Raw genomic sequence first — 22,998 nt, forward strand, 5'->3', positions numbered from 1 at the left:
CGCCCTGGCGCCGGCACTACCACAGCCATACAAAACCAACCACGTTTATTCTGCACAGCTGAACACAAGCTCAATGTGAGCGACTCCACAGCTCCTGGCCCCCTCCCTGCCCTTTGGTGCACAGTGGGGATGGAGGCGAGCACAAGCACAGCGCCGTGCTAGTGCAGCCCACGGGCACTTCCGTGGGGTCAGAGCCACAGCTCAACCCCGGGACATGTGCAGGTCCCACCACCCCTGCCCAGCTCAGACCAAACAGTGCAGACAGATCCTTTCAGGCCCCGAGGATGAGGACAAGTGTTCAGAGCATCCCAGGGAATGGCTGGGAGCAGCTGTCCCTCCTGCAGCAGACACCCATCGGGAAAGCAGCACTGAGAGGGGCTGCAGCACCTGGACAGCATAGCTGGCCCCAGCCCCAGGCCCTGCCCAGGGTGAGCATATGGCAGCAGCACGAGGGATTGACACTCCTACTCCGCTGGCAGCAGGGAACCCTCGGGGGGGCCAGGGCTGCTGGATGTATCCCCATAGAGGAAGCTGAAGCGGGCCCGGCACTCTGGGAGCAGCTGGTGGCCCACGCTGGAGGCCAGCCCTGCCAGGCAGTGTACCCGCACAATGCCTGCCTGCCCGCCCGACACCAGCCACCCCTGTGAGTCCAGGTTGGGGCTGAAGCGCACCTGTGGGAAAAGAGGGGTTCATAAGGGAGGGATCTGCGACGCTGGGACTCCGGCCCCCAAAGCAGAACCATCTGCGTGCAGGGCTGGGGCTTAGGCTCAGCCTGGCCCCCTCACCTTATGCAGGGCCTCCAGCTGCAGGCGGTCAAGGCTCAGTTCTGCCTTCAGCTCCTGCATGTGCATCCGGCGCATGGGCTCCCGGCTCGGGAAGTTCTGGAAGCTGCGCTGGAAAGTGGTGGCAGCACCTTGGGCTGTGGGCCCGAGGCAGGAGCATTGCATGCACCATGACCTCAGCTCTGCCGGACGGAAGGGGCTGCCCCAATGCCCCAGCAACATCTCCTGGCCCTGCCACCCCCACCACCAGCCACAGCCCCACAAGTCCTGCTCATGGGTTGGACCCTGGCTGCCCCCTGCCCTCTCCTACCAGGTCCGTGTCCTGGAATCGGATGTAGCTCCTGGCTATCATCTCACTGTAGCGATGGGTCCTGGGCAGTGCCTGCTCGGTGCCCTCAGGCCCATCAGGGCTGCAGGGTAGAAGGTCAGCTTTGTACACTGGCTGCGGGTGAGAGGGGGCTCAGGGTAGGGCGGACAGAGATACAGGAACCACCAGGGACCAGTGGGATAGGAGGCCAGGACACTTATCCCATGGTCTCCCTCCCCACCCCTACTGGCCCTGTGTGCTGGGCTGGGCCACCCGAGCACAATGGTTGCTTACAAATCTGCGGTCCGAGGAGCGCTTGACATTGAGGGGGTTGACAGCCAGGTCAGGGAGCACCGCTGCCACCAGCTCGCCAGTGATGTCACCCGCAGCTACTGTGTTCAGCCAGTCGGAGCCAGAGATGCTCTGCAGGGACAGAGGGCTGGAGGGCACAGGGTCCCCACCACCCCCAGCCAGGCAGCGTCACCCCACCCGCAAGCCTGGGCCCCAGCTGGTGCTGACCTGCCCCCTGGGACAGAATGGCCCTGCACTGGCCCTTACCCACACGGTGCCCTTGCGAGGGGCCACAAAATAGGCCTTGAATCCCAGGTACCCGGCATCGATGTAGTGGATCCCGCAGAGCCCATACCTGTGGTGGAAGGGATGGAATGAGGCATGGGATGCCTGACTCTGTGCCGTCACCAGGATTGTGAGAGCCAGGCACAGCCCACCTCCCCCCAGAACCAGCCCAGGGTGGTGAGGGGGCTGTTCTTGCTCTCGCAGGATGTCACAGAGTCAAAGCTGCTCAAGGCAGCTCCCAGAAGCCAAGAACTCACTGAGACCCCAAACCTCAAACCCGCAGCACCCCTGTTGCCCAGTCCAGGGGTAGGCCATCCCCTGGCCCACCCTGCCTCTGCTGCAGGATGGCATGGCAGGGGGGAATATCACACTGTGATGCTGCGGTGTGACCCAAAACAAGCAGAGCTTGCCCTTGCCATGGCACAGCTGGACAGTCCCAGGGAGGGGGAAGCCAGAGGGGCCACTGGGAAGCTGGACCAGGCCCCGGCAGCAGGACTGGCCCCCAGCACTCACGAGGCGTAGCAGTTGTCCTGGGCCACAGTGATGCCATTGTAGGGCAGCAGCCAGGCCACCTCAGTGCTCAGGAACCGCTTGATGCTGTTGATGGGCTCGTAGAGCCGCCGCAGGTCCCAGAACTTGATCTTGCGATCGCTGCCTACCGTGACCAGGAAGTTGCTGAGAACCAGGAGAAAGGCAGTACTGAGAGCCCAGCATGGAGCTGTGCCCTGCCCTGCCACGGGGAGCAAGTGGCTCCAGTCCTGCAGTGGCTCAACTGCCCTCACCGTGGAAAGCCCAACCCAACCTCCCCAGTGCTGCAGAGAACCAGGTGCCAATGACACCATAGCCTCCCGAGCCCTTCTTGACAAAGGAGCTTCTCCTGCAGGAGGGAGCCCCTCTCCTGGCAGTACCTGTGCCTGCTCCTGCCCTTACCTATCAGCCTTGCACCACTCAATGCTCCGGACTGCGTGGTCATGGGCTAGAAAGCACCGGAAAGGGTAGAGCTTGAGGGAGGCGTCAGGCTGCTGCACGCACTGCAGCAGGGATTTGGTGAGCAGGTTCCACACTGCCACAGTGCCTGTGGAGAGACTTGTGTCCATGAGGCACTGCCAGTGGCACAGGTGCTTCACCGGGGACCAGCAGCAGCACAGGCAGGGCTGCAGGAGCTGCAGAACACAGCAGCCAAGCTGGAGCTGGGGCTGAGAGTGGGACAGGACAGTGGCAGGACACAGCAGCAGCACAGGCTGGGACATGGTGGCCAGGCTGGAGCTGGGGCTCCAAGCAGACAGCATGGTAGCAGGTGCTGGCAACACAGCACAGAGCTGTGGATCACTGGAAGCCTAGCAGAAAATTCCATCCAGGCAAGTTCAACAGATGTGGGTAAGGCCAGAGCCACAGACAGGGACAACCAGTGACCAGCCTGGAGGTACATGAGAATGACAACAGCCAGCCCAGAGAAGCCTTCCCCTGACCCAGGGATGGGCAGACGTTCCAGCACCAGCTGAGGCTGAGAACAAGGCTCCAGTGTCTCTGCCAGGGTGAGGGCTGCTCCCTGAGTGCTGCTGCAGGGCACAGGAGGACTCACCATCATAAAACCCTGCTGCCAGGTGATGGTGGGGCTTGGAAGGCATCCAGGAGAGACTGAAGCACTGCCCACACTCAGATGCATTACCTGCCTGGATGGAGCCCACCTGAAGTGTGGCGATGCACTGCACCTGGGGGCCAAGGGAGAGCCCTGGGTCACAACCCCACACTGGTGCCATCCATGCCCCAAGAGCGGGATGCCTGGGGTGGGAGCACGACACTGCTCTGCCCCTCCAACACTCTGCAGGTGCCTTGGCTCCCCAGGCTCTGCACCGGTTGAGGGGCTCGGCGGGTGCCAGCCCTGACAGGGATCACCATGGCAGGGGACACTGACCTTGCAGATAAGGTGCTTGTGGAGGGACCCATCTAGAAGAGAGCAGAAGGGGATCAGGGCAGGCATTGGCTGTCCTCGGACCTCCCTGCCTGGAGCCTAGATTGCAGCTCCTCACGGCCCTGGCCAGGGCACCCGGTCCCTGTCCTGCTGTCCCCCCAGAGCAGTGTCCCCAGCACAGCAGGGACTGAAGCATGTGGAGGAGCAAACTGGCAGCAGCAGGACCCCCAGGAGCCAGGCCTGCCTGTGTGTTGGAGGAAGCAGCCCCTGAAATGTGCCATAGGCAGAGATGATGTGCTCCTGCCCCATCACGGCTGGCACCAAAATCAAGGTAACGCAGTGACACATGGGCCAGACCTAACTGTGACCACTCCAGGAAGGGAAAGAGCAGGCTGGGGAGGGCAGGCTGCAGAGACCTGGCACCCAACAGCTCAGGGTAGGATGCCCACAGGACCACCACGCACCAGCTCTGTCTACCTGAGAATCCCCCCCCACCAGCAACACCCAACGTGAGCGCTGTGGGGACCCCGTCCCACATCCCTTGGGCCTGGGGTCCCTAACCCCTGGGGGGGCTGTCCTCTCCATCACAGCCTGGAGCGTGGCAGCCATGGGCCATATGGAGGAGCTGTGCCTCTTCCCTGGCACAGCTGTGACAGCTGGGATAAGGCATGGAGACCAGCCCCAGCTCTGCCAGGCAGGAACACAGGGATGCAAGTCCCCAGTGCCCCAGGGCAGCCAGCAAAGCCATGCCAGTTTGGGAGCTCCCAGCAGGGCCTGTCACCAGAGCCCGGCACTGATCCTGTGGCTGGGAACCAGTGCTCCAGCCCAGCTGTGAGGTGCAGTGACCGTACGAGCAGCTGCAGCCAATGATGTGCTGGGCTTGTCACTGGCAGGAGCTGGGTGGGTCCCCCATCACACAGTGCCACGTGGGGGCTGCGGCAGCAGCCCAGACACCCGCAGCCAACACAGGCGCAGCCAACACAGGCGCAGCCAACACAGGCACAGCCAACACAGGCACAGCCAACACAGGCACAGCCAAGTGCTGGCGGGGCTGGGAGCCCATTTCCCACTGTCAGCATGAAAGCGCAGGCTGTCGGCCACGGCTGAGTGCCCACCGCCAGCACGCACCAGCCATCAATCCCGCTCAGCTCCGGCACAGTCTATTACAGGCACCATTAGCCTGAGCTGGCCCAGAGCTCCCTGACACACGGCTCGGCCAGGCTGGAGTGAGCAGCTCTGGCAGCAGGAGATGGGGAAATGCTGGGGACAAGCTTTGTGGCTGCACCACACCCTGCCCCCACTATGGCTACAGTGATGCTGCTGTGAGTCTCCTCCCAGTGCCCAGCTTTGGGGGGCTGCCCAGGAGCTACATCCCAGCCAGGGGGCTGCAGTGTCCCTGAGATGGAACCAAAGCAGCCTCACAGGCTGAGGGCAAGGCTGGAGCTCTTCCCCACTGGAATTCCATGATGGAATTGTGGAAGCCATTGGAAGTGGGGCCTCAGCACTGGGGCTTGGATCTCTGGGCACAAGAGTACTCACAGCAGGCCCCCAACAAGCAGCCTCAGATCCCACACTATACCTGTGGCAGATGCCAGGCTGGGGCAGCAGGGTTCCAATCCTGGGGATCAGGTGGGCTCACCTCCCCACCATGCAGCTCCCAGGCTGGAGCACAGTCCTGCTGGCAGCTCCCCAGCACAGCAGGCTCCTGTGGGCAGAGGTGCCCAGCCTGGGGCTTGCAGCCCCACCCTGGCACGGCAGGAGGAGGGCCAGGACGCCCCTGCTTGGTGGTGTGGCTCTTCCTACCTTTTACCTGGGTTGTCTTGGCATGGTGCAGGGCCCCAGGGTGCGGCAGCGCATACACCACCACCCTGCCGTCGGAGAAGGCGGCAGCCAGCAGACCCAGCCGGCTCATCTGTGGGTGCTGGGGATGGACAGATGGGCTCAGACATGGGGTCACCCCTCCGGACCCTTGGGGAACCCAAGGGCAGCCCCTGAGCAGCACTCACCGTCCGGGCTGTGGTGGGTGGCTCCCAGGCACCACTGGGGCAGAACTTCATGTCCCACACACAGCCGTAGTCAGCAGCGATGGCATAGGCCAGCCTGGCTTTGTTGGGAGAGCTGTGGGCATGTTCGGCCATGAGGAACATGGCAGCTGGTGCCCAGCAGCTCCAATACACACCAGTGTACACCACCAGCAGAGCTGGCCACCAACACAGCCTCCTTGGGGTTCAGGCTGTGGCTGGTGGCTCTGGGAAAGTCCAAGTCTCACCACCCACTCAGCCACAGAGGGACAAAAGATCTGGGCAGGCCCCAGCCCCAGCCCCAGGCCTGGCCACTCACCCCGGCTCCGTCTGCAGCACACCCAGGCCCCAGAGCTGCAGGAGTGCAGGGCCTGAGTGAAGCCCAGACACACTGTGCGTCTCCTCCATGCTCCTGTGGCAGGACACGGCCACATACTGTGGGGCTGCAGAGCCCTCTGGGGTTGGGCACCACTCCATCGCCCACACTGGGCCACCCACGAAGAAGGAGACATCCAGGCGCTCTGGGTGGGGCTGCAGAGAGCTGAACCTGTTGGGGGGAGGGGGGTGAGGGCTTCTGCAGAGCTGGGGCAGGGGCTGGTGGGACCCCAGGGCACAGTATGGGCTGGCTGCCCAACTCATGGATGCAACCCTGGGGGTAACCACTGGTCCCAGACAGGCCTGAGGACACCCTGACAACCACTGTCCTGCTGGGCCTGGGGACAACCTGACAGCCACTGCCACGACAGGCAGGGCACAGCCTGACAGCCAACACCCTGCTGGGCCTGGGGACACCCCATCACACACCTGTTTAACCTGTACAAGGCACCATCGTCCTTGATGCCTTCACGCTGAATGGAGAAGAGGGGAGACTTCTCCTCTGCCGGCAGGTACGGGGCAGCCTCGCTGTGCAGGCAGAAGGTGAGAGGAGGTCTCCCCACCCCTCACCCAATCACCCCAGCACAGCCCCATGCCCCAGCACCATCCCAGCCTCCACACGGCCTGACAGGCCCTGCTGCTGGCCACGTGGCTCCACAGCCAAACCCAAGAGACTCCCAAAGCCCACTGCAGACACATAAAGGGGTGTGGGAGCACAGCCCCCCCATGCCCTTGCTCACCCCAGACACTGCTCACCCCAGAAACTGCCCCACGTTTTCTCTGGGTCTGCTCCCTCCCTGGTCCCATGGTACCTGTCAGAGAGACACATCCATCTGTGTGCCACCGGGATCCAGTCAGGGAACTCCCACTGCGAGTGCTTCTGCTCCCGCCTGCAGTGCATGCCAAATCTCAGCCATGGCCCTGCACCTGGCACGTCCAGCATCCCCTCCTCACATCCCCTCCCATGGCATGAGCAGCACCCTGTACCCGCATCCTGTGGCACAGCCTCCCCTTCTGCAGCACAGCCCCTGCCCTTTGCAACCCCCCCGACCCAACTGTGCCCCATCCCAGCGGAATATCGACATTCCCTTGTATCTGTGCCAGTGATGCTACCAGGACACATACACTCACTGCTCCCTGTAGCCCCCTGACCCTCGAGCACCCCAAGCCCCCACTCACAGGCTGCAGGTAAGGCTGGAGCTCTTCTCCACTGGGGCCATGATGGAGTTGTGGAAGCCATTGGGAGCGAGGCCTCGGCACTGGGGCTTGGATCTCTGGGCACAAGAGCAGACTCAGAGCAAGCCCTGAGCCCTGGGGGACTCACCTGTCCCAAAGGGAACCACCACAGCCCCCGAGAACAGAGCTCTCCCCAGCCACTATCAACATACCACATTGGGCTAAAGACATACAGCCCCACTATGGGAACTTCCAGGAGGCCAGGACCCCTTCAGGACCTGCCTCTACCTCCCACTGCTCCAGCAGGAGCACAGGCCCTGCTTCTCTCCCAGAAGACCTGTCCCTGCTCCCATCTCCACTGGCTCTCACCCAGAGCTGCCTCCGGCCCTGTGCCACCCCCATCCCAGTTGTTCTGCCCTGGCAGCAGGGACACTGTGGGACAGCAGAAGCATCTGCAGCTGTTGGTGCTGGGACACAGGCAAGAAGGGGCCCAGGCAGAGCCCCTGCCCTCACCCCTGTGGCCGCTGTCCTCCCGCTGTGCCCTCGAGGTGCCTCCAGCTCTGGCTCTGACGCCTCACTGAGCAGGGTATCGCTGCCCTCCTCCTCCTCCTCCTCCTCCTCTTCTGCCTGCAGCACCTCCTGCGAGGGCACGAAGTCAGCGTCTCGTGTGGGGTCATCGCTGTCTGTGTCCTCCTCCTTCCTCCTCCGGCTCCGGCGCTTCCTCTGGACATGCTCAGGCTCCAGCTCCGGTGCCCCCTCGGCTGGAGCAGGGGGCTGGCACGCAGACATCAGCTCCTCGGCCAGCTCCTGCAGGTACAGCAAGGCCCTGGGACACCAGAGCGGAGCCTGGAGGTGAGTGGCAGGATGACACAGGGGTGGGCCAGCCTCCCTCCCTCCAAGACTCGGTGGATGCACCCTCCAGCCCATGGTCTGGGCAGTGGATCTGCTCCAGCTGTGCCAGAGGCCCTGAGCACATAGCTTCCCCCCCACCCCAAACTCCCTGGAGCTTGCCCTGCTACCACCAATAAGCTCCTCCTGCTCTGTCAGGAACCAAGGGAATTCCTCCTGCCTCGGGCAGCTGCTGCCCCCTGCCTGGGACTCCTGGATCCAAACGCATTCCCTAAACTGGGAAAGGATTGGTCTGTGAAGAATCAGTACATCCCACCAACATGGGACAAAGTCCTACAGGAAAGACACTGAGACTCTCTGGGGAGACAAAGCTCATGGAATCAGGGAATGGTTTGGGTTGAAAGACACTTTAAAGCTCATCCAGTTCCAACCCCCTGCCATGGGCAGGGACACCTTCCACTAGACCAGGGTGCTCCAAGGCCCATCCAACCTGGCCTTGGACACTGCCAGGGACGGGGAACCACAGCTTCTCTGGGCAGCCTGTGCCAGGGCCTCCCCACCGTCAGAGGGGAGGATTCCTTCCCAATATCCCATCTAACTCTGGCAGTGGGAAGCCATTCCCCTGTGTTCTGTCCCTACAGGCCCTTGTCCAAAGGTCCTCTCCAGCTTTTTTGGTGCCCCTTTAGGCACCAGAAGAGGCTCTAAGGTCTCCCTGGAGCCTTTTCCAGGCTGAACATTCCCAGCGCTCCCACGTGTCTCTAGAGCACAGGTGCCCCCAGGCTCCGAGTGTCACCATCACTTACACTTTGGCCGCCTTCCTCTTGGGCCGCCCGCCCCGAGGAGTCTCAAGGCCGTCCCCCTCCTCGCTGCTCCCCAGCACCTTTTGCATCCGGATGGGCTCCGGGGCCTGGGACAGCTCCAACAGCAACACCTCGGCCTTGCCCTTCCTGCCGCGCTTCCCGGCAGCCCTCGGGGATGGCACCGCCCCGTTCGCGGAGCTCTCGCCGCGCCCCTCCACCGCCCCGCCGGGACTGACTTGGGGCCGCACAGGTTTTTTTGGGGACTTGGCAGCTTCTCTTTCATCCTCGCAGTCCAGATCTCCCGCCGGCAGCTCTTCCCCTGCCCCAAAACACCGGAATTAGCACCAGAACGCAGCAAGATCCCTTGGCATGACTCGGTGTCCCGCAGCACCGGGTACGGTGGCACCCCCTCGTACCCTGGGGAGCACCCCCGCCTCGCCCAGTCCACCCCCGGTACATACGGAGTACTCTCTGTTCACCCTCCCGCTCCCCACTACGGCTCCGACTCCGCCCAGCAGAACCCGATCGTCGTCCCGGCCGCTCCCGGAGACTCCGTTCCCGGCACGGCGGCCCGCGGGCGGCGCTCGACGCCATCGGGGGGTCGCGGAGCCGCCGCCCCGCTGCGGGCCGCGCCACCAGCCGGAACCGGAACCAGGGCTGGCCCGAACGATGACGCCACAAGGACGCGACGAGTGTGGGCGGGCCATGAGCCGGGCTAACGGGGCGTGTCCATGCAAATGAGGCAGCGCCGCGCGGCATGCTGGGACACAGCCCGCGCACGGGCGCCGCCGCCCTCGCGCGTCCGCGGGCGCTGCGCGGGCCGGGCCTTGCGGGCCGCGGCGCAGCGCGGGGCCGGTTCGGGGCGGGGCTGGTGTCGGGGTGGCCGTGTGCTGTGGGGGCGTGCGGCGGGCGGGGCGTGCGGGCGGGGGGGTTGGTATCTCATACTTACCTGGCAGGGGAGACACCATGATCAGGCAGGTGGTTTTCCCAGGGCGAGGCTCATCCCTTGCACTCCGGGTGTGCTGACCCCTGCGATTTCCCCAAATGCGGGAAACTCGACTGCATAATTTGTGGTAGTGGGGGACTGCGTTCGCGCTCTCCCCTGGTTTGGCGGTTTAACGATAGATGTTGCAGAATTACTAAGCTGTGAGGTGTTCGTGGCACTACCTTCCCTACCGTAGTACCATCCTACGTCGAGCGGAGCGGACCCTCAGACCAGGGTGGTCGCGGGCATTGCTGGCGCTGAGGGTGAGAGCACAATGGACAGCCCGGCGCTGCATCGAGGATGGGGCGAGGGACGCGGGAGCTGTGGGATCTGGGAGCGCGGGTGTAGGGGGCGATCCGCGAGGCGTCCGGGATTCTCCGGCGGGGCGGTAGAGCAGCGAGGGCAGTCCGGTCGTGCTCTCGGTGCGCAGTTCGAGAATAGCAAGGGGTTCAGGAGCATCTCGGGGCGGTCTCTCCGAACAGGCGCTGCCGGTGCCCGGGAGACATATCCCCGTTCCCTGCAGTAGCTGGCCAGTGGATCCCTAAAGGGGGCCTCTGGACTGCTGTGTTTTAAGCCGGGATGATTCCGGCCTGTCCCAGGCCATGTCTGCAGGAGCAGGGAAACGCCCCGGTGGAACGGGTAATCGCTGAGCAAGGGGCCCGGGGAGATGCCGGCCCCGCTCGGTGAGCACTGTCCGGGTCACACCCGGTCGAGTCCGTGAGTTCAGCCGGACTTCCAGAGCGCGGGAATTTGACGCATCCCGAGTTGGACAAAGTCTCTGCCCCCGTCCGTCCCTCCCGCGAGGTCGGTGTGCGGGCCGGGACCCTAACCCGAGTCTTGCCGTCCCACCGCAGTCCGAGCGCACAGTCGGGCCGGAGGCGCTTCTCGGCCCTCGGGCTGGAGCCGGGAGAGGCCAGGCTGGGCCCCTTCCGCACGTGAGAGATGGGGCCGGGACCGGGCGCCGAGGCCGCCTGGAGTCGGGCTAGCAACACTGCTGCCGCGCCTGCAGCCGATCCTGGCAAGCGATAGCACATCAGTGCGGGAAGAAAGTGGAGAAAGATGGTTTCAGGAATATCGGCTGCAATTGGGAATAACGAGAAACAACACACGCACACTACCTGCAGCTAAGCCTGACAACAACTCCTCCTCCAAACAACGAAATCAGGGAGAACGCGAACACAATCTCCCCTACCATAAATGATGCAGCCGAGCTCACTGCATTTGGGGATGCCGCAGGGGTCGGCACAGCCGGAGTGCAGGAAACCACCCCCGACCCGGGGCAGCCTGGCAGCAGTTTCTCCCCTGCGCGGTAGGTGCGCGACTGCGGCTCCCGCACGGCCCCGCTCCGCGACGGCAGCGGCGCCTCCGCGCGGGCTGTGTCCCGGCATGCCGCGCTGCGCCGCCTCATTTGCATGGACACGCCCCCTGAGGGCTCTGCCGAACCCCACCCCTGCCTCAGCAGAGCGGCTGGGAAGGCGGCGGTGTGATTTGCATGGCCCCGCCCCCTCGCGGCAGGCCCCGCCCCCGCCGGCCCGGGAGCCACGCGCGGGTCCCGCTCGGGCCGTGGGGCAGCACCGGCCGCGCATGCCCGCGGCCCCAGCGCCCCGGGCACCGCGTACCGCCCGGCCGGGCCCCGGGGAAGGGCCCTCTCCGCGGCTGGTGCCAGAGGCCACGGCCAGAGGGACCCGGGCTGTCCCCCACCATCGCAGCTCGGGGGTCTTGCTAGAAGCACCGCCCGAGTGTCACCGAATCTCCGAGGAGGGTAAGCCAGAGGCCATCACCACACTGTCACCGTTTTCCCAGAGGAGGGGCCTAGGGACAGGGAAGACCCGTCCTTGCTGCAGCCTGGAGTGGGAGGAGAGGCCCCAGCGAAGGTGCAGAGCTGTGCCAGTGGTGACATGGATGACACGAGTGCCATGACTCTGCCGCACCACAGATGGCACACACAGAGTACTGGGGGCCTGGTTTATTAGCATCCATGCAGCTGCCCTGACTATTGATCCACATTCTTAACACGCAGGACCACAGGCACTGAGGTGCATGGGATCATGCCCAAGTCTGTGATGACCAAATCCACCAGGTCTGGGGGCGTCACATCATAGACCAGGTTGAGAAGGCGTAGGGACTTGTTCTCTGCCCAGCCCCCAAGCTGGGCCTGGCCCTTCCGGAGCACAATCAGGTCATCAGGGTCATCTGCAGAGAGCGGAGAAGCCATCAGAATCAGGAGGAGGGACAGCACCTCTCCACCCTGCCCCTGGAGCAGCACACACCACCACCGCCTGCTAGGTGCCTCTGCCTGCAAGTGGTGGCCCCTTGCCCAGGAAGAGGGATGGCAGGGCAGAGCAGCCTGTCAGGGTCCACAGCAGGGAGTGGAAGAGAAGGGCCCAGGTGGGAGGAAGGGGACAGAAGCCATACCCAGCTCATTGGAGACAAAAGAATCTGTCTGCACCCGCTCGCAGAACTTGTAGGTCTCGCAGCAGACCAGGACGGGCACGTTGTAGGCCTTGGAGACCAGTGCGATCTGCGATGTCCCCACCCGGGACATGACAGAGCCATTGGCGAGGAGTGCATGGGCTCCCAGCAGCACTTTGGACACCTGTCAGAGAAGCACAGGGATCTGTCAGCACCTTCAATCACACTGCAACCTCCCTCGCCCTCGGCACAGCCCCTCACCTCAGGCAACACATAGGAGATGGCGTTGATCATCACGTAGGTGCAGTGGATGCCCTTCCGTACCAGGCGGCGCAGCGTCTCCCGCCCCTCCAGGCGTGGCCGGCTGTCCACCACGATCACGCGGAATGCGCGGCCCTTCTTGGCGTGGGCGTCGCACAGTGTGCGGTTCACCAGGGAGGAGCTGATGGGCGCCAGTCAGGAGCTGCTCTGTCCCATCAGACCAGGCTCCTGCCTGGCCACGATATCCACCCTCATCCTCATGAGTGCTGCCCCTTCCAGGACCCTCCTGCCATGATGGCTCCCAGGGCCTGTCTCCCTGTCTCTGCACAAGGAAGCACCCCTGGGAAAGGTGATGGATGTCTCAGCTCTCCCTGGAAGCAGCACTGACCACCACAAGGGACTCTGCCACTCCACACCCTCTCCCAGTTTCCCTCTCACAACACTCCAGGCCTGCATTGGCCTCCTGCCCCTGCTCCTTCCTCTGCCTAGGATACATATCATATCTGGACTCTTGCTTCAGCAATCTCTGGTTCTTTTCCCCACCTCTACTTCCTGGGACACAAACTTCCATATTTTTGCTTCCCGACATGTGACTTTGTTGCAGTTTGCTTAAAATCCAGTGAACAACCCTGGCTGTTCTGTAAGTGCCCTGGGTGAAGGGAGCTGTGACTCTGGGGTTCTTGGAACCCAACTTCAGACATACCAGGTAGGACAGTGCTGCACCCTGTGCAGGACCATCACAGCCTCACCCCCCATGCTGTTCCATTCCCCCCTCCTACCCGCTGGATCGGCTGCCTGCGCTCTGTGCTCACCATCCATATACCAGTATCACGTCATGGTCATTGATCTTCTCAAAGGCAGACCTTGAGATGGCCTCAGCTGCCAGGACAATCTTCTCTCGCAGGTATTTGTCGATCATGTCCTGGAGCTTCTCCTTTGCCTGGGGACAGACAGACATCACATACAGACTTTCTTGCTCTCTGCAACTCCCTGATTTGGGCCAGGTGGGGATCAGACTCTTTCCCTTGGTAACAAGCTTTCAACTCCACTGCAGCACTGTTCCCAGTCCGTATCCCATCCCTGCTCAGCTCCTTCACCCAGGGCCTGGAGCCTGCTACTCAGCAAGGCCACTCACCTCCTCCTCTCTCAGGGTGTCAGGCAGGCATGATATCTCCTTCTTGAGGAACTTGATGGCATTGCCCATGCTGGCTGAGAGTGGCCGGCACTGGTTGAGGAAACTGCAGAAGGAATGGACTTAGCTCCAAAGAAGCCTGGAGGGCCAAGACAGGGAGAGGGAGGGTGGGCAGGAAGGCAGAACCCTGGGAAAGTCAGCCAAAGTTTGGACCCACAGACATGAACAACAGACCACACTCTGTGGAGCTTTGGGCCCTCTGCTCTGACATTGGGAGCCCTCACCTGATATGCGGCTTCAGCTTGGCCACCAAGTCTCGTGACAGCTCCTCATTGGGGGGAGTGGAGTAATCCCGGATCAGCTGAGACAAGTAGAAAGGGAGTATGACCTCAGGGCACCTCACGGTAGGGTATGCAAGCACCCTGCCTGACAGGCTGCAGTCGAGATACACATGTCCTGCACAGCTTGACACACTACCTGGAGGGGCCAAGGTTGCTCCAAGGACTCAAAACAGCAGTGGTAGTGCCAGAAAAGGACCCCACCCCGGCATGATCCAAAGGAAGAGGCTGATGATGACTGACCACAGACACAGCCTCAGTAGTCAGGGAACAGGAACACACACCTGCACCCAGCACAATGTCCCTTGCTGCCAGGTAGCTGCTCAGGTACCTGTTTGAAGACTTCCAGCAGTGCGATGCAGCGGGCGTTGGAGCCATTGATGATGCCCTGAGAGTACTGGAGGCCGAGGCGTACCACTGCTGGGTGGATCACTGTGGAGGGGATGCTGCAGGGACCAGTGGGAAGGAGCTGTCAGCACCTCTGCAGCCCAAAACACTCAACCCATTGATGAGCCCCAGCCCAACAACCTGAGGGACGTCCCAGGAAGGGAACTGGCGGTAACCTGAGGAGCCAGGCTCACCCCACAGCCCCTTTTTCTGTGGCCCTGCACTCACCTGACAGCAAAGACATTGGGCTGCCCCTACTGTCACTCCCCAAAGCGAGCAAAACGTCCCCCCACCACTCCATCAGGTGTATCCCACGTGCAGGACTATGACAACCCTCCTCCAGAGCCATTCTGCAGCCAGGCCAGCCAAAGCAGAGCCCAGCATTGCCAGAGACCTGGGCTGGGGAGGCCTTGTACCTCATCTGCTGTGTCAGTGGCTTCTTCCGGCTGTACTGGTGGAGGTGGGAGAACAGGTTGACCTTGGTGCCATAGTCCTGCCTCAGAGGTACCTGCAGCCGAGTGTTGTGATGGCTCACCCAGTGCTCTGCTCATTCCAGGGCCACCAGTCATACCCAGCACTTGTTCAGGGCATGCAAAGTTTCCCTCTGCCCACCATGGGCCTGCCCAGGCCCTCTACAGCACAGCTGCCCCGGGTGTGCAGCCTGTCGCCCAGTCCTCCTCCTACCTGCTGCCGCTCCAGCTTCTTGGCCAATTTCCTCTGGGCAGCAGGGTCATCCACCTGCACATGCTCTGGCAGCCGCTTCACCACTGTGAGGACAGCTGAGGTGAGGCCAAGCTGCTTTGGTGCACCCCCAAATTCAGGGAAGGCAGAGCAGGGAGAGGCAGCACCCAGGGACAGGCAGAACCCAGACCGTGGATGCATCACGTGGGCATCCTCTGCCTGCGCCCACCCCAGACCCTTCCATCCCACTCACCCACCCTCTGCACCCCGTGGTGATGACAGCCTTACTGGACTGGGGCTCGGTGGGGCTCTGCCGGGGCTTGGCCGTCGTGGCTGCCTGGCTCAGCTCTGCCTTCCTGGCCTGCTTCTGGGCCCGCTCAGCCTCCTGCTTGGCCCGGCGCTCGGCTCGAAGCTCTGCTTTGCTCTTGCCCCCCGTGGGTTTCTCGCCGTCACCGGGGCCATCAGCCGAGGCAGGGGGGGACGTGGGCTGAACAGCTGCTGCGGGGGAGGAAGGGGGAGTCTGTGCCCAGCCTCGCCGGGAGATGCAGCCCAGCGCGAGGGGCAGCCCGCGGCAGGGAGGGTCCCTCTGTGCCCTGGAGAGGCTCCACACCCTCATCCCCGCGCTACGGCAACGCGGGTGTCCGAGGGCCCGAACTGGGGCACGGAGCGGGGGGGTACACCCCGGGGTCCCGCCGGAAGATACTCCCGGCTCCGGGCGCTGCCGGCCCGACACACCCGCGGCTCCGGCCCAGCGCTGCCCCGCTCGGGGCTCTGCGGGGACGGCGGCGCTCACCCCGCGGCTGCCCCGGCTCGGGGGCGCACCCAGCTCCGCGGGCTCGGCCGACGGCCCTTTCTCGTTCCTCTTCTTCTTCTTCTGCTGCTTCTTCTCCTTCCGCAGCTGCAGCTTCTCCTCCCGGGAGAGCTCCGGGGCCTGTGAGCACACACCGTCAGGCGGCCCCGACCCCTCCCCAGCCCCGGCCTCACACCAGCCCCGGCCCCGCTCACCTGCTGTCCCGTCGGCACTGGCGCAGCTCCCTCGGGGTTCTTACCTAGAATGATGGGAGCGTGAGCGGGGCCGGGTCTGGTGGCGGTGCCGGTCCCGTGTCCCGTCCCGCACTCACCCTCCCGCTCCGCCATGGCGCCGCTGGGCCCGCCTTCAGCGCCCCCTGCCGGCCGCACAGCTCCGCGGGACCCGCCGTGACGCTCGGGCCCTCTGCCCGACGCGGATGACGTCACTCCCCGGTGCGGGGCCGGTCCCTCCCGGGGTCCCTCCCCGCGGCCCCGCCTCCCCGGGCCGGTCCCACCCCGGGCACTCGCGGCCGGGCGCGCGTTCAGCCCGGCGCGGCGGGGGCGCGGCGGGGCGCGGCGGGGCGCTCGGGCGGGGTGGGCAGGGCAGGGCAGGGCGTCCCCGGGGCGGGCGGAGCGGGGCGAAGCGGGGCGGGCGGAGAGCGACGGCCCCGGGCGGGGCGGAGCGGGACGGCCCTGGGGCGGGCGGTGCTGCCGGCCGCGCCATCGCGGGGAGTGCTGGCCCGAGATGGCGGCGGCGGGAGGCGGGTAGCGGGGGCGCGCTCGGCCCGGCCATGCACTTCTCCATTCCCGAGACCGAGACCCGCGCCGGGGACGGCGGCGCCGCCGCCTACGTGGTGAGCGGGGCCGAGGGAGCGGAGCTGTCCCGCGGAACGGAGCCGTCCCGCGGAGCCTAGTGGGTGGCGCGGTTCCGCGGCCCGAGTGCGGTGCGACCCCCGTGGGGCCGTGCGGAGCCGCAGCCCCGGCGCGGTGACGGGTCGGGATCAGGACCGGGACCGGGACCGGGACCGGGACCGGGACCGGGACCGGGACCGGGGCCGGGGCCGGGCGAGGCAGGTCTGTCCCCAGCCGGCGCCCTGTGCCAGGGCCGGGCAGGGATTGGGCCCCGTCGCCCCCGCGCCTCCGGATCGGGCGCGGGAGGTCCCCGGAACAGCCCCGGGGGTGTCCGGACCTTGCCCTGCCCCGGGCGCCGCGGGCGGGGTGGGCAGTTCGCAAGGGCCCTGTCCGGTCTCATCCCGAGCTCCGGCTCATCCTGGCCCGCCCGTCCGTCCGTTTATCCCGGCTTCCTGTTTTGTTGCCTGCGCCGTGAGCGCCCCCGGAGAGGAGCCGGGGGACGCTGCTGCCGAGTGGCGGTGGCCATCGAGTGCCCGGACCCCTTTACCGGGGCGGGCAGCGGCGGGCAGAGCCCCCAGACTGGGTGGAGGGTCCGTATCAGTGCTCTCGGGGTGAGGGTGGGCAGTCCTGGGCTTCACGACCCCGCGGAGATCCCCACGCTTCCCCCCTGTGCCGAAATCCCTCTCCGGGGGATCCCCCTCGGGAGCCTGAGCTGGGGCACGGACGCGGTGGTGAGCAGTGATGGAGACCTGGCGGTCCGCCGGAGGTGCAGTTGCTCAAGGGCCAAAGGAGCTGGCAGCCCTCGAGGCATTTCGGCCCCGTGACCCCCCTGCACTTTGCCCTCCGCTGTTTCAGAGGCTCTTCACACCTTGGGGAGAGCCCTTGGGCAGCCCGGGGGCTGGGGCAGGAGCTGTGACCTCATGGAGACCCCTGATGTGGGCAGGCGTGGGTGCTGCCTGTACCTCCCCCGTCCCTCCTTGTTCCTCCGCAGCAACCCTGCTCCCAACTCAAAGGCTGGTGCCTTTGAGTTGGGAGGTGCCAGTGTGAGCTCCAGCCTGGCTGGGCTGGGACCTCTGCCGAGCCTTGGGCAGTCCCGGCACCCAGGAGCAGGAGGGCACTGGGGGCATCCTTGGGAGGCTGGGCTGCCATGGCTGGCTGGAGGCTCATGTCTATCCTCTCGCCCTCCCAAACACTGCTCTGGGGATGGCAGCACCTGAGAGAACAGTGCTGTCCCTTGCAAGAACTCCATCTATGGTGAGGTGCTGGGAGTTGCCAGGCCCTGAATGTTCTGCAGTCATAGCTGTGCTCTGCCTGTGGCGTCAGAAGGAGCTGAGCCAGTGCAGAGGAGGCACAGTCAGGGACCACCAGCTCCTTGTGAACTCTTGGGAGTGGGGAGGGGTGTCCTTGTCTGTTGGCATGGGGACACCCATGTCTGTGGGGCTGCAGTGTGGCTCTGTATTCCCCATGGCTGGGCAGCCACAAGGTTAGACCTTCCTGGTGTCCAGCAGGCACATCTCTTGGATGTGCTCATACTTCCTGAACAATTTTGACCATCTGCCCCTTGGCAGGGTCCTCAGGTGTATTGCCTTTTCCTGGGTGCTCCCTGGTGCCCTATGTGCTCCGAGCTGGGCAGGTCCTGGGATTCCTCCATCTGACAGGTGCTGGGATCTGACTGGCCTCTTTCCCCACAGGCCTACAACATCCACGTGAACGGGGTGTTGCACTGCCGAGTGCGCTACAGCCAGCTCCTGGGCCTGCACGAGCAGGTAGGGAGGGCGGTGGGTGCTGAGGTGCCCACTCCAGGGCTGTGACATTCTGTCTGGGTTCTTGCATGCTGCTGGCTTCCCACGTGGATAAGGGATGCTGGCAAGCTCTCTGCTCCCCTTGCTAGGTCCCTGGGGATCAGCTAGGGTAGAGGATCAGGGCAGCCACCATCTCCCGGAGGCTCTTGCAGCACTCTGTTTTTATCCTAGTTACGGAAGGAGTATGGCGCCAACGTGGTCCCAGCCTTTCCCCCAAAGAAGATCTTCACGCTCACCCCAGCAGAGGTAGAGCAGCGACGGGAGCAGCTGGAGAAGTACATGCAGGCTGGTAAGCTGGGCCTGCCCTGGCCTGGTTGTGCAGGGTGCTGGGGCACTGCCCATGGCTTCCCCCCTGCACTGCTCCATTCACTGTGGCCCATCTTGCAACTCCTGGTCTCGTGCTGGCATTTGGTGGGCTTGTCCCCTGGATGCCAGCTCCTGTCCCAGCCCCTGCCCTGCACCAGCAGAGGGGGAATGTGCAGGGGGGTCCCTGGCTGCCCCAGCATACAGTCTGAGGGCAAACTGAGGGGCTGCAGAAGGGCCAGGCACTGATGTGGATCCGTGCCCCTTCCCATGGGACTTCTGACTCCTCGTGCCCCTTCCTGCAGTGCGGCAGGACCCAACACTGGGAGGCAGCGAGACCTTCAACAGCTTCTTGCGTAAGGCCCAGCAGGTGAGGGGGCAGAGCTGTGGGTGGTCTGGGGCTCTCAGTCTGTGAGAAAGGGCTGGGGTGCCAGTCCTGTTTCTCTCTCCAGGAGACGCAGCAGATCCCTACAGAGGAGGTGGTGCTGGAAGTGCTGCTCTCTAACGGGCAGAAGGTCAAGGTCACCATCCTTACCTCGGACCAGACGGAGGATGTCCTTGAGGTGCCAGAGCTCTCATGCTGGGTGGGACCAGCCCCTCCTGCTGCATTCTGCAGTTTTCCACATGTGTGGGGGTTTCTCAGCCTGGTAGCCCCCCCGTCCTCCCCTGCCATCTGCCCACCCTGGAGCGGGGTTGACTTGGTGGGGCTGGAAAGCTGGGAGCTGAAATGGGTGTGCTGATGGGTGTGTCTGGGTCCAGATTGATGTTTGGGGTCCCCTAGCTGTTTCCTGGTTGCAACAAGCCCCAGGCCTGGCCACAGGGCAGCAGAGGTGCTGCCTTCCTGCTGTTGGGAGGCCCCAGAATGCACACAGGCTGGGTCTTGCCACCACATTGGGTCTGTATTAGGACTGTCCTGCTCTTCCTCCCAGGCTGTGGCCTCCAAGCTGGATCTGCCAGATGACCTGGTTGGCTACTTCAGTCTCTTCCTAGTGAGAGAGACCAAGGATGGAGCTTTCTCCTGTGAGTAGAGCCCACTGTGGTGTGACATCTGCCCTGCCCCCTGCCTGGAGTGAGGGCTGTGTGCTTGGACCCTACCCTGGGTGGGGGGCCTGCCTGTTTTCCCTGGGGCACCCTGGCAGTGGGGGCCTAGGGGCTCCTGCTGCCCCGAGCTGCTGCTGAGCTGGTGTTTCCCCACAGTTGTGCGAAAGCTGCAGGAGTTTGAGCTGCCGTACGTGTCGGTCACCAGCCTGCACAACCCTGAGTTCCAGATCATCCTGCGCAAGAGGTGCGTGGGGGGCTGTGGGGCAGCAGTGGGGTGGTGCCCAGGGCTCCCTGTTCCACAGAGGGACTCTCCCCTCCTGCCATTGCTGCCCACAGATGCTTTGGACCCCAGGAACACACCTGAGCATCCCTGGCCACGGCACTGGAGCATGGGCTGCCCTGATGTGCTCAGCCCATTTCTGCCTTTCCATGGCAACCAGTTTAGATGGGGAGCAGGGCACAGTGACCAATGGTTAGGGAGAAGCTGGCCAGAGAGCCAGCCCACAGGAGGGTGATTTTCTCTTCATTGCTGTAAGGAGGTGGGGAACAGGCTGACCCATGTGGTTCCCTTCCAGCTACTGGGACTCGGCCTATGATGACGATGTGATGGAGCATCGTGTGGGGTTGAACTTGTTGTATGCGCAGGTGAGGGCTGGTGTGGCACAGCCAGGTGAGGAGGGGCACTCCACCCCTTGGCCACAGCTGTGCCGGGGCTTGGGTGGCTCCAGTCCCAGGTGCCCACCAACCTGTGCTGCTTGTAGACGGTGTCAGACATTGAACATGGATGGATCCTTGTCAACAAGGAACAGCACCGGCAGCTGAAGTCCCTGCAAGAAAAGGTCTCCAAGAAGGAGGTAGGAGAGGGTGCAGTGCCATGAGTGGGGCATTTCTGGCACTGAACTAGCCCCTCCATGTGACGTGTGGTACCGGGTTGGTCACCTGTTCCTGGCCCGGGAACGTGGCCAGCAGTGCTGAGCATCCCTGGCTCTGCCCGCAGTTCATCCGCCTGGCACAGACCCTAAAGTACTATGGCTATCTCAAGTTCGACCCCTGTGTCACCGACTTCCCTGAGAAAGGCTGCCATGTCGTTGTCAGTGCCGGCAACAACGAGCTCAACTTCCAGGTGCGGCTGCCGAATGAGCAGATCAAAGAGGGCAGCTTCAAGGTCACACGTATGCGATGCTGGCGGGTCACATCCTCGGTGAGTGACGCTTGGAGAGCAGGGAGGGGGCTGGGGGGGCTGGAGAGACCTGGCTGTGCCGGGCTGGGCTGATACCTCTCTCTGGGAAAGCTGCTGGCTCTGATGCCAGGTTCCGGCCCTGTAGGCCTGGTGAGGGTCTGAATCGTGCCTTGGGACTGAGGGGATCATTTGTGTGAGGACATTTGAGGGGACTTGACAGTGGAAGAAGACTGGTGGGCACTAGGCAGGTGTCCCACACGTGGCTGGGTGCTGCCCTCAATCTGCACAGACGTCTGGGGAGCTGCTACTTCCCCTCTGGAGGCTCCCAGCCTTGGTCTGTGTCCTTGCAGGTGCCGATGAGCAACGGCCCATCAGGGAGCAGCCCGGGGAAGTCCGAGGTGAAGCTGGAGTTGGCTTTTGAGTACCTGATGAGCAAGGACCGGTTGCAGTGGGTCACCATCACCAGCCCGCAGGTAGAGCTGCCTGCGAGGTGGGCTGTGAGGGGAAGGGCTGGGCTGGGCCCTGTGTGGGGTGTGGGAAGGCTGTGGGGTGCACAGAGCCCTGTAACACTTCTCCCTTGCAGGCCATCATGCTGAGCATCTGCTTGCAGTCCATGGTAGATGAGCTGATGGTGAAAAAATCTGGAGGCAGCATCCGCAAGGTGAGGGTTGGGGCTGGATGATGTCTCTGGGGCAGGGTCCCAACCTGGCCTGTGACTTCCTGAGGTCTGGGCTGGGTCCTGAGTGCTCCCCTCAGGATGGGGCCAGCAGAGAGATCCCCAGGGCCAGTTACAAGCCCCAGAGCTGATGCTGGGGACCCCGTGGCCAAGCTGAGCTCCTCCCTGCAGATGTTTCGGCGGCGGGTGAATGGGGCCCTGCGACGCTCGGACAGCCAGCAAGCTGTGAAGTCACCCCCGCTGCTGGTGAGTGGGACCCTGCAGCCCTGGCTGGGGGGACACGTGCAACCAGGGGCTCTGACATGTGTTGTGTACCAGAACTCACTGCCCCCAGAGGAGCCACTGTCTCCTTAGCAGGGCTGGGGCAAGCCCAGAGGACAGCAGGGCTGTGGTGCCCTGCTTCCAGACTCTTGGGAAGGAAAAGAGCTTCTGGACCAAGTCAGTGAGCCAGATTCCCTGGGGAGGGAGGGGGGCAGGTAGAAGGACAGGTGGGTGTTGTGTCCCATGACCCTACGCTGCCCAACTGTGCTGTCCTCACAGGACTCACCTGATGCCTCTCGGGAGCCCATGGCCAAACTCTCGGTGAGTTTTGTGCAGGCGTGCCAGAGCCCGCAGGCTAAGTGGGTAGGGGAGCTGGGGTGGCCTCCCTAACATCTCCCTTCTCCACAGAGCAAGCTCACTTCCGTCAGCCTGCGTGGGATCAGCCACTCCAGCTCTGCTAATGATGTGGGTGCTAATGACTTCCACGGCAATTATGCCTTTGAGGGCATTGGCGATGAGGATCTGTAGTGCCCCCCTTCCCAGGACAGCCCTGGCCTGAGCAAGGGCCTTCGCTGAGGAATGTACGACCTGCAGCCAGGTTGCAATCAACGTGCCTCTCACCTGCTACATCCACCTTTTCCTGCTCCCCGGGGCTGGGAGCTCACCCCCAGCCCGCCATTGCCTTCGGGGTGGGGGCAGCTGAACTCCTCCCGCTGCTGGCTCCAGCTGGGAGAGGGCTTGTTTGACCTGAACAGTGTGCCCGGGCAGAGCCCTGGAGCTGCAGTGCAGGGCCTGGCCCAGCACGGGGACAGAGCTGCTCCTGTCCCGGCTGGGAAGGCCTGGCCCAGCATGGGGGCGGACCCAGGCAGGCTCCATAATGCCAAATTAGCATTTAGGTTTGTGCTCCGAGACAAGAGTGCAGTAAGCTGTCTCGGGGGGCTCTGCGCTGAGTCCCCTCTAACCCGCTCATAGACGCCAGCGTAATCTAGGCTTGTAACCACGTATCTCCTGCTGCTCAGCCCGACAGAGCATTAATGGACAGTAACTGATGTTTACACACTGCAACAATGATTAAAATGGATCCTGATTGGTACCAGGCT

General features: G+C 63.7%; 3 protein-coding genes, 1 non-coding gene and 1 pseudogene across 8 annotated transcripts; 2 read left to right on the top strand and 3 right to left on the bottom strand.

Moving 5' to 3' along the window:
• Window positions 1-28: 28 nt before the first annotated feature.
• On the bottom strand, window positions 29-9,443 carry GTF3C2 (general transcription factor IIIC subunit 2). 4 transcript variants are annotated; one of them, XM_010391890.3, is made up of 18 exons: window positions 9,260-9,442; window positions 8,802-9,117; window positions 7,663-7,975; window positions 7,153-7,247; window positions 6,786-6,863; window positions 6,403-6,501; window positions 5,918-6,145; window positions 5,584-5,695; window positions 5,381-5,498; window positions 3,581-3,612; window positions 3,248-3,377; window positions 2,596-2,740; window positions 2,179-2,340; window positions 1,648-1,735; window positions 1,384-1,512; window positions 1,093-1,224; window positions 786-893; window positions 29-671 (listed from the first exon to the last, which is right to left on the bottom strand). In XM_010391890.3, the coding sequence occupies exons 1-18, from the start codon at window positions 9,390-9,392 to the stop codon at window positions 465-467; spliced, it is 2,625 nt and encodes an 874-aa protein (XP_010390192.3). In that variant the 5' UTR covers window positions 9,393-9,442; the 3' UTR covers window positions 29-464. The 4 variants fall into 4 exon arrangements, with proteins under 4 accessions (XP_010390192.3, XP_039425622.1, XP_039425623.1 ...); XM_039569688.1 differs by lacking the exon at window positions 6,403-6,501; XM_039569689.1 differs by lacking the exons at window positions 29-671; window positions 786-893 and having other exon boundaries at window positions 1,102-1,192; window positions 9,260-9,443.
• A 296-nt stretch (window positions 9,444-9,739) lies between these two features.
• On the top strand, window positions 9,740-9,903 carry LOC120411814. Its single transcript, XR_005604366.1, has one exon. It is a non-coding gene; the product is annotated as a U1 spliceosomal RNA (small nuclear RNA).
• A 1,043-nt stretch (window positions 9,904-10,946) lies between these two features.
• Window positions 10,947-11,100, bottom strand: LOC120411817 (annotated as a pseudogene).
• A 634-nt stretch (window positions 11,101-11,734) lies between these two features.
• On the bottom strand, window positions 11,735-16,197 carry EIF2B4 (eukaryotic translation initiation factor 2B subunit delta). 2 transcript variants are annotated; one of them, XM_039569980.1, is made up of 13 exons: window positions 16,116-16,197; window positions 16,000-16,043; window positions 15,788-15,925; window positions 15,283-15,514; window positions 14,998-15,080; window positions 14,730-14,821; window positions 14,258-14,372; window positions 13,873-13,949; window positions 13,592-13,694; window positions 13,269-13,396; window positions 12,457-12,637; window positions 12,199-12,379; window positions 11,735-11,976 (listed from the first exon to the last, which is right to left on the bottom strand). In XM_039569980.1, exons 1-13 carry the CDS (start codon window positions 16,129-16,131, stop codon window positions 11,777-11,779), a joined length of 1,590 nt encoding a protein of 529 aa, XP_039425914.1. In that variant the 5' UTR covers window positions 16,132-16,197; the 3' UTR covers window positions 11,735-11,776. The 2 variants fall into 2 exon arrangements, with proteins under 2 accessions (XP_039425914.1, XP_039425913.1); XM_039569979.1 differs by having other exon boundaries at window positions 15,283-15,492; window positions 16,116-16,179.
• Window positions 16,198-16,479: 282 nt separating this feature from the next.
• Window positions 16,480-22,991, top strand: SNX17 (sorting nexin 17). Its single transcript, XM_039569768.1, has 15 exons — window positions 16,480-16,637; window positions 18,327-18,401; window positions 18,609-18,726; window positions 19,046-19,110; window positions 19,193-19,303; window positions 19,670-19,760; window positions 19,938-20,025; window positions 20,357-20,426; window positions 20,543-20,635; window positions 20,779-20,982; window positions 21,312-21,434; window positions 21,545-21,622; window positions 21,809-21,883; window positions 22,178-22,219; window positions 22,307-22,991. Exons 1-15 carry the CDS (start codon window positions 16,575-16,577, stop codon window positions 22,424-22,426), a joined length of 1,416 nt encoding a protein of 471 aa, XP_039425702.1. The 5' UTR covers window positions 16,480-16,574; the 3' UTR covers window positions 22,427-22,991.
• The last annotated feature ends 7 nt before the right edge of the window (window positions 22,992-22,998 follow it).

This window comes from Corvus cornix, chromosome 3 (genome assembly GCF_000738735.6).
Source record: "Corvus cornix cornix isolate S_Up_H32 chromosome 3, ASM73873v5, whole genome shotgun sequence".
NCBI classification, from domain to species: domain Eukaryota; kingdom Metazoa; phylum Chordata; class Aves; order Passeriformes; family Corvidae; genus Corvus; species Corvus cornix.

Bases quoted from the DNA above. Each gene is read 5' to 3' on its own strand.
- GTF3C2 (XM_010391890.3), bottom strand. From the start codon at position 9,392: ATGGCGTCGAGCGCCGCCCGCGGGCCGCCGTGCCGGGAACGGAGTCTC. The intron at 9,118-9,259 runs GTATGTACCGGG...GTTTTGGGGCAG, and splicing joins GGGTGAACAGAGAGTACTCC to GGGAAGAGCTGCCGGCGGGA. The intron at 5,696-5,917 runs GTGAGTGGCCAG...ACATGCCCACAG, and splicing joins GTGCTGCAGACGGAGCCGGG to CTCTCCCAACAAAGCCAGGC.
- EIF2B4 (XM_039569980.1), bottom strand. The intron at 15,515-15,787 runs GTGAGCGCCGCC...GGCTGGGCACAG, and splicing joins CGAGCCGGGGCAGCCGCGGG to ACTCCCCCTTCCTCCCCCGC. The intron at 15,081-15,282 runs GTAAGGCTGTCA...CTGTCCTCACAG, and splicing joins CCCCACCGAGCCCCAGTCCA to TGGTGAAGCGGCTGCCAGAG.
- SNX17 (XM_039569768.1), top strand. From the start codon at position 16,575: ATGCACTTCTCCATTCCCGAGACCGAGACCCGCGCCGGGGACGGCGGC. The intron at 18,402-18,608 runs GTAGGGAGGGCG...TTTTTATCCTAG, and splicing joins TCCTGGGCCTGCACGAGCAG to TTACGGAAGGAGTATGGCGC. The intron at 18,727-19,045 runs GTAAGCTGGGCC...CCCTTCCTGCAG, and splicing joins GGAGAAGTACATGCAGGCTG to TGCGGCAGGACCCAACACTG.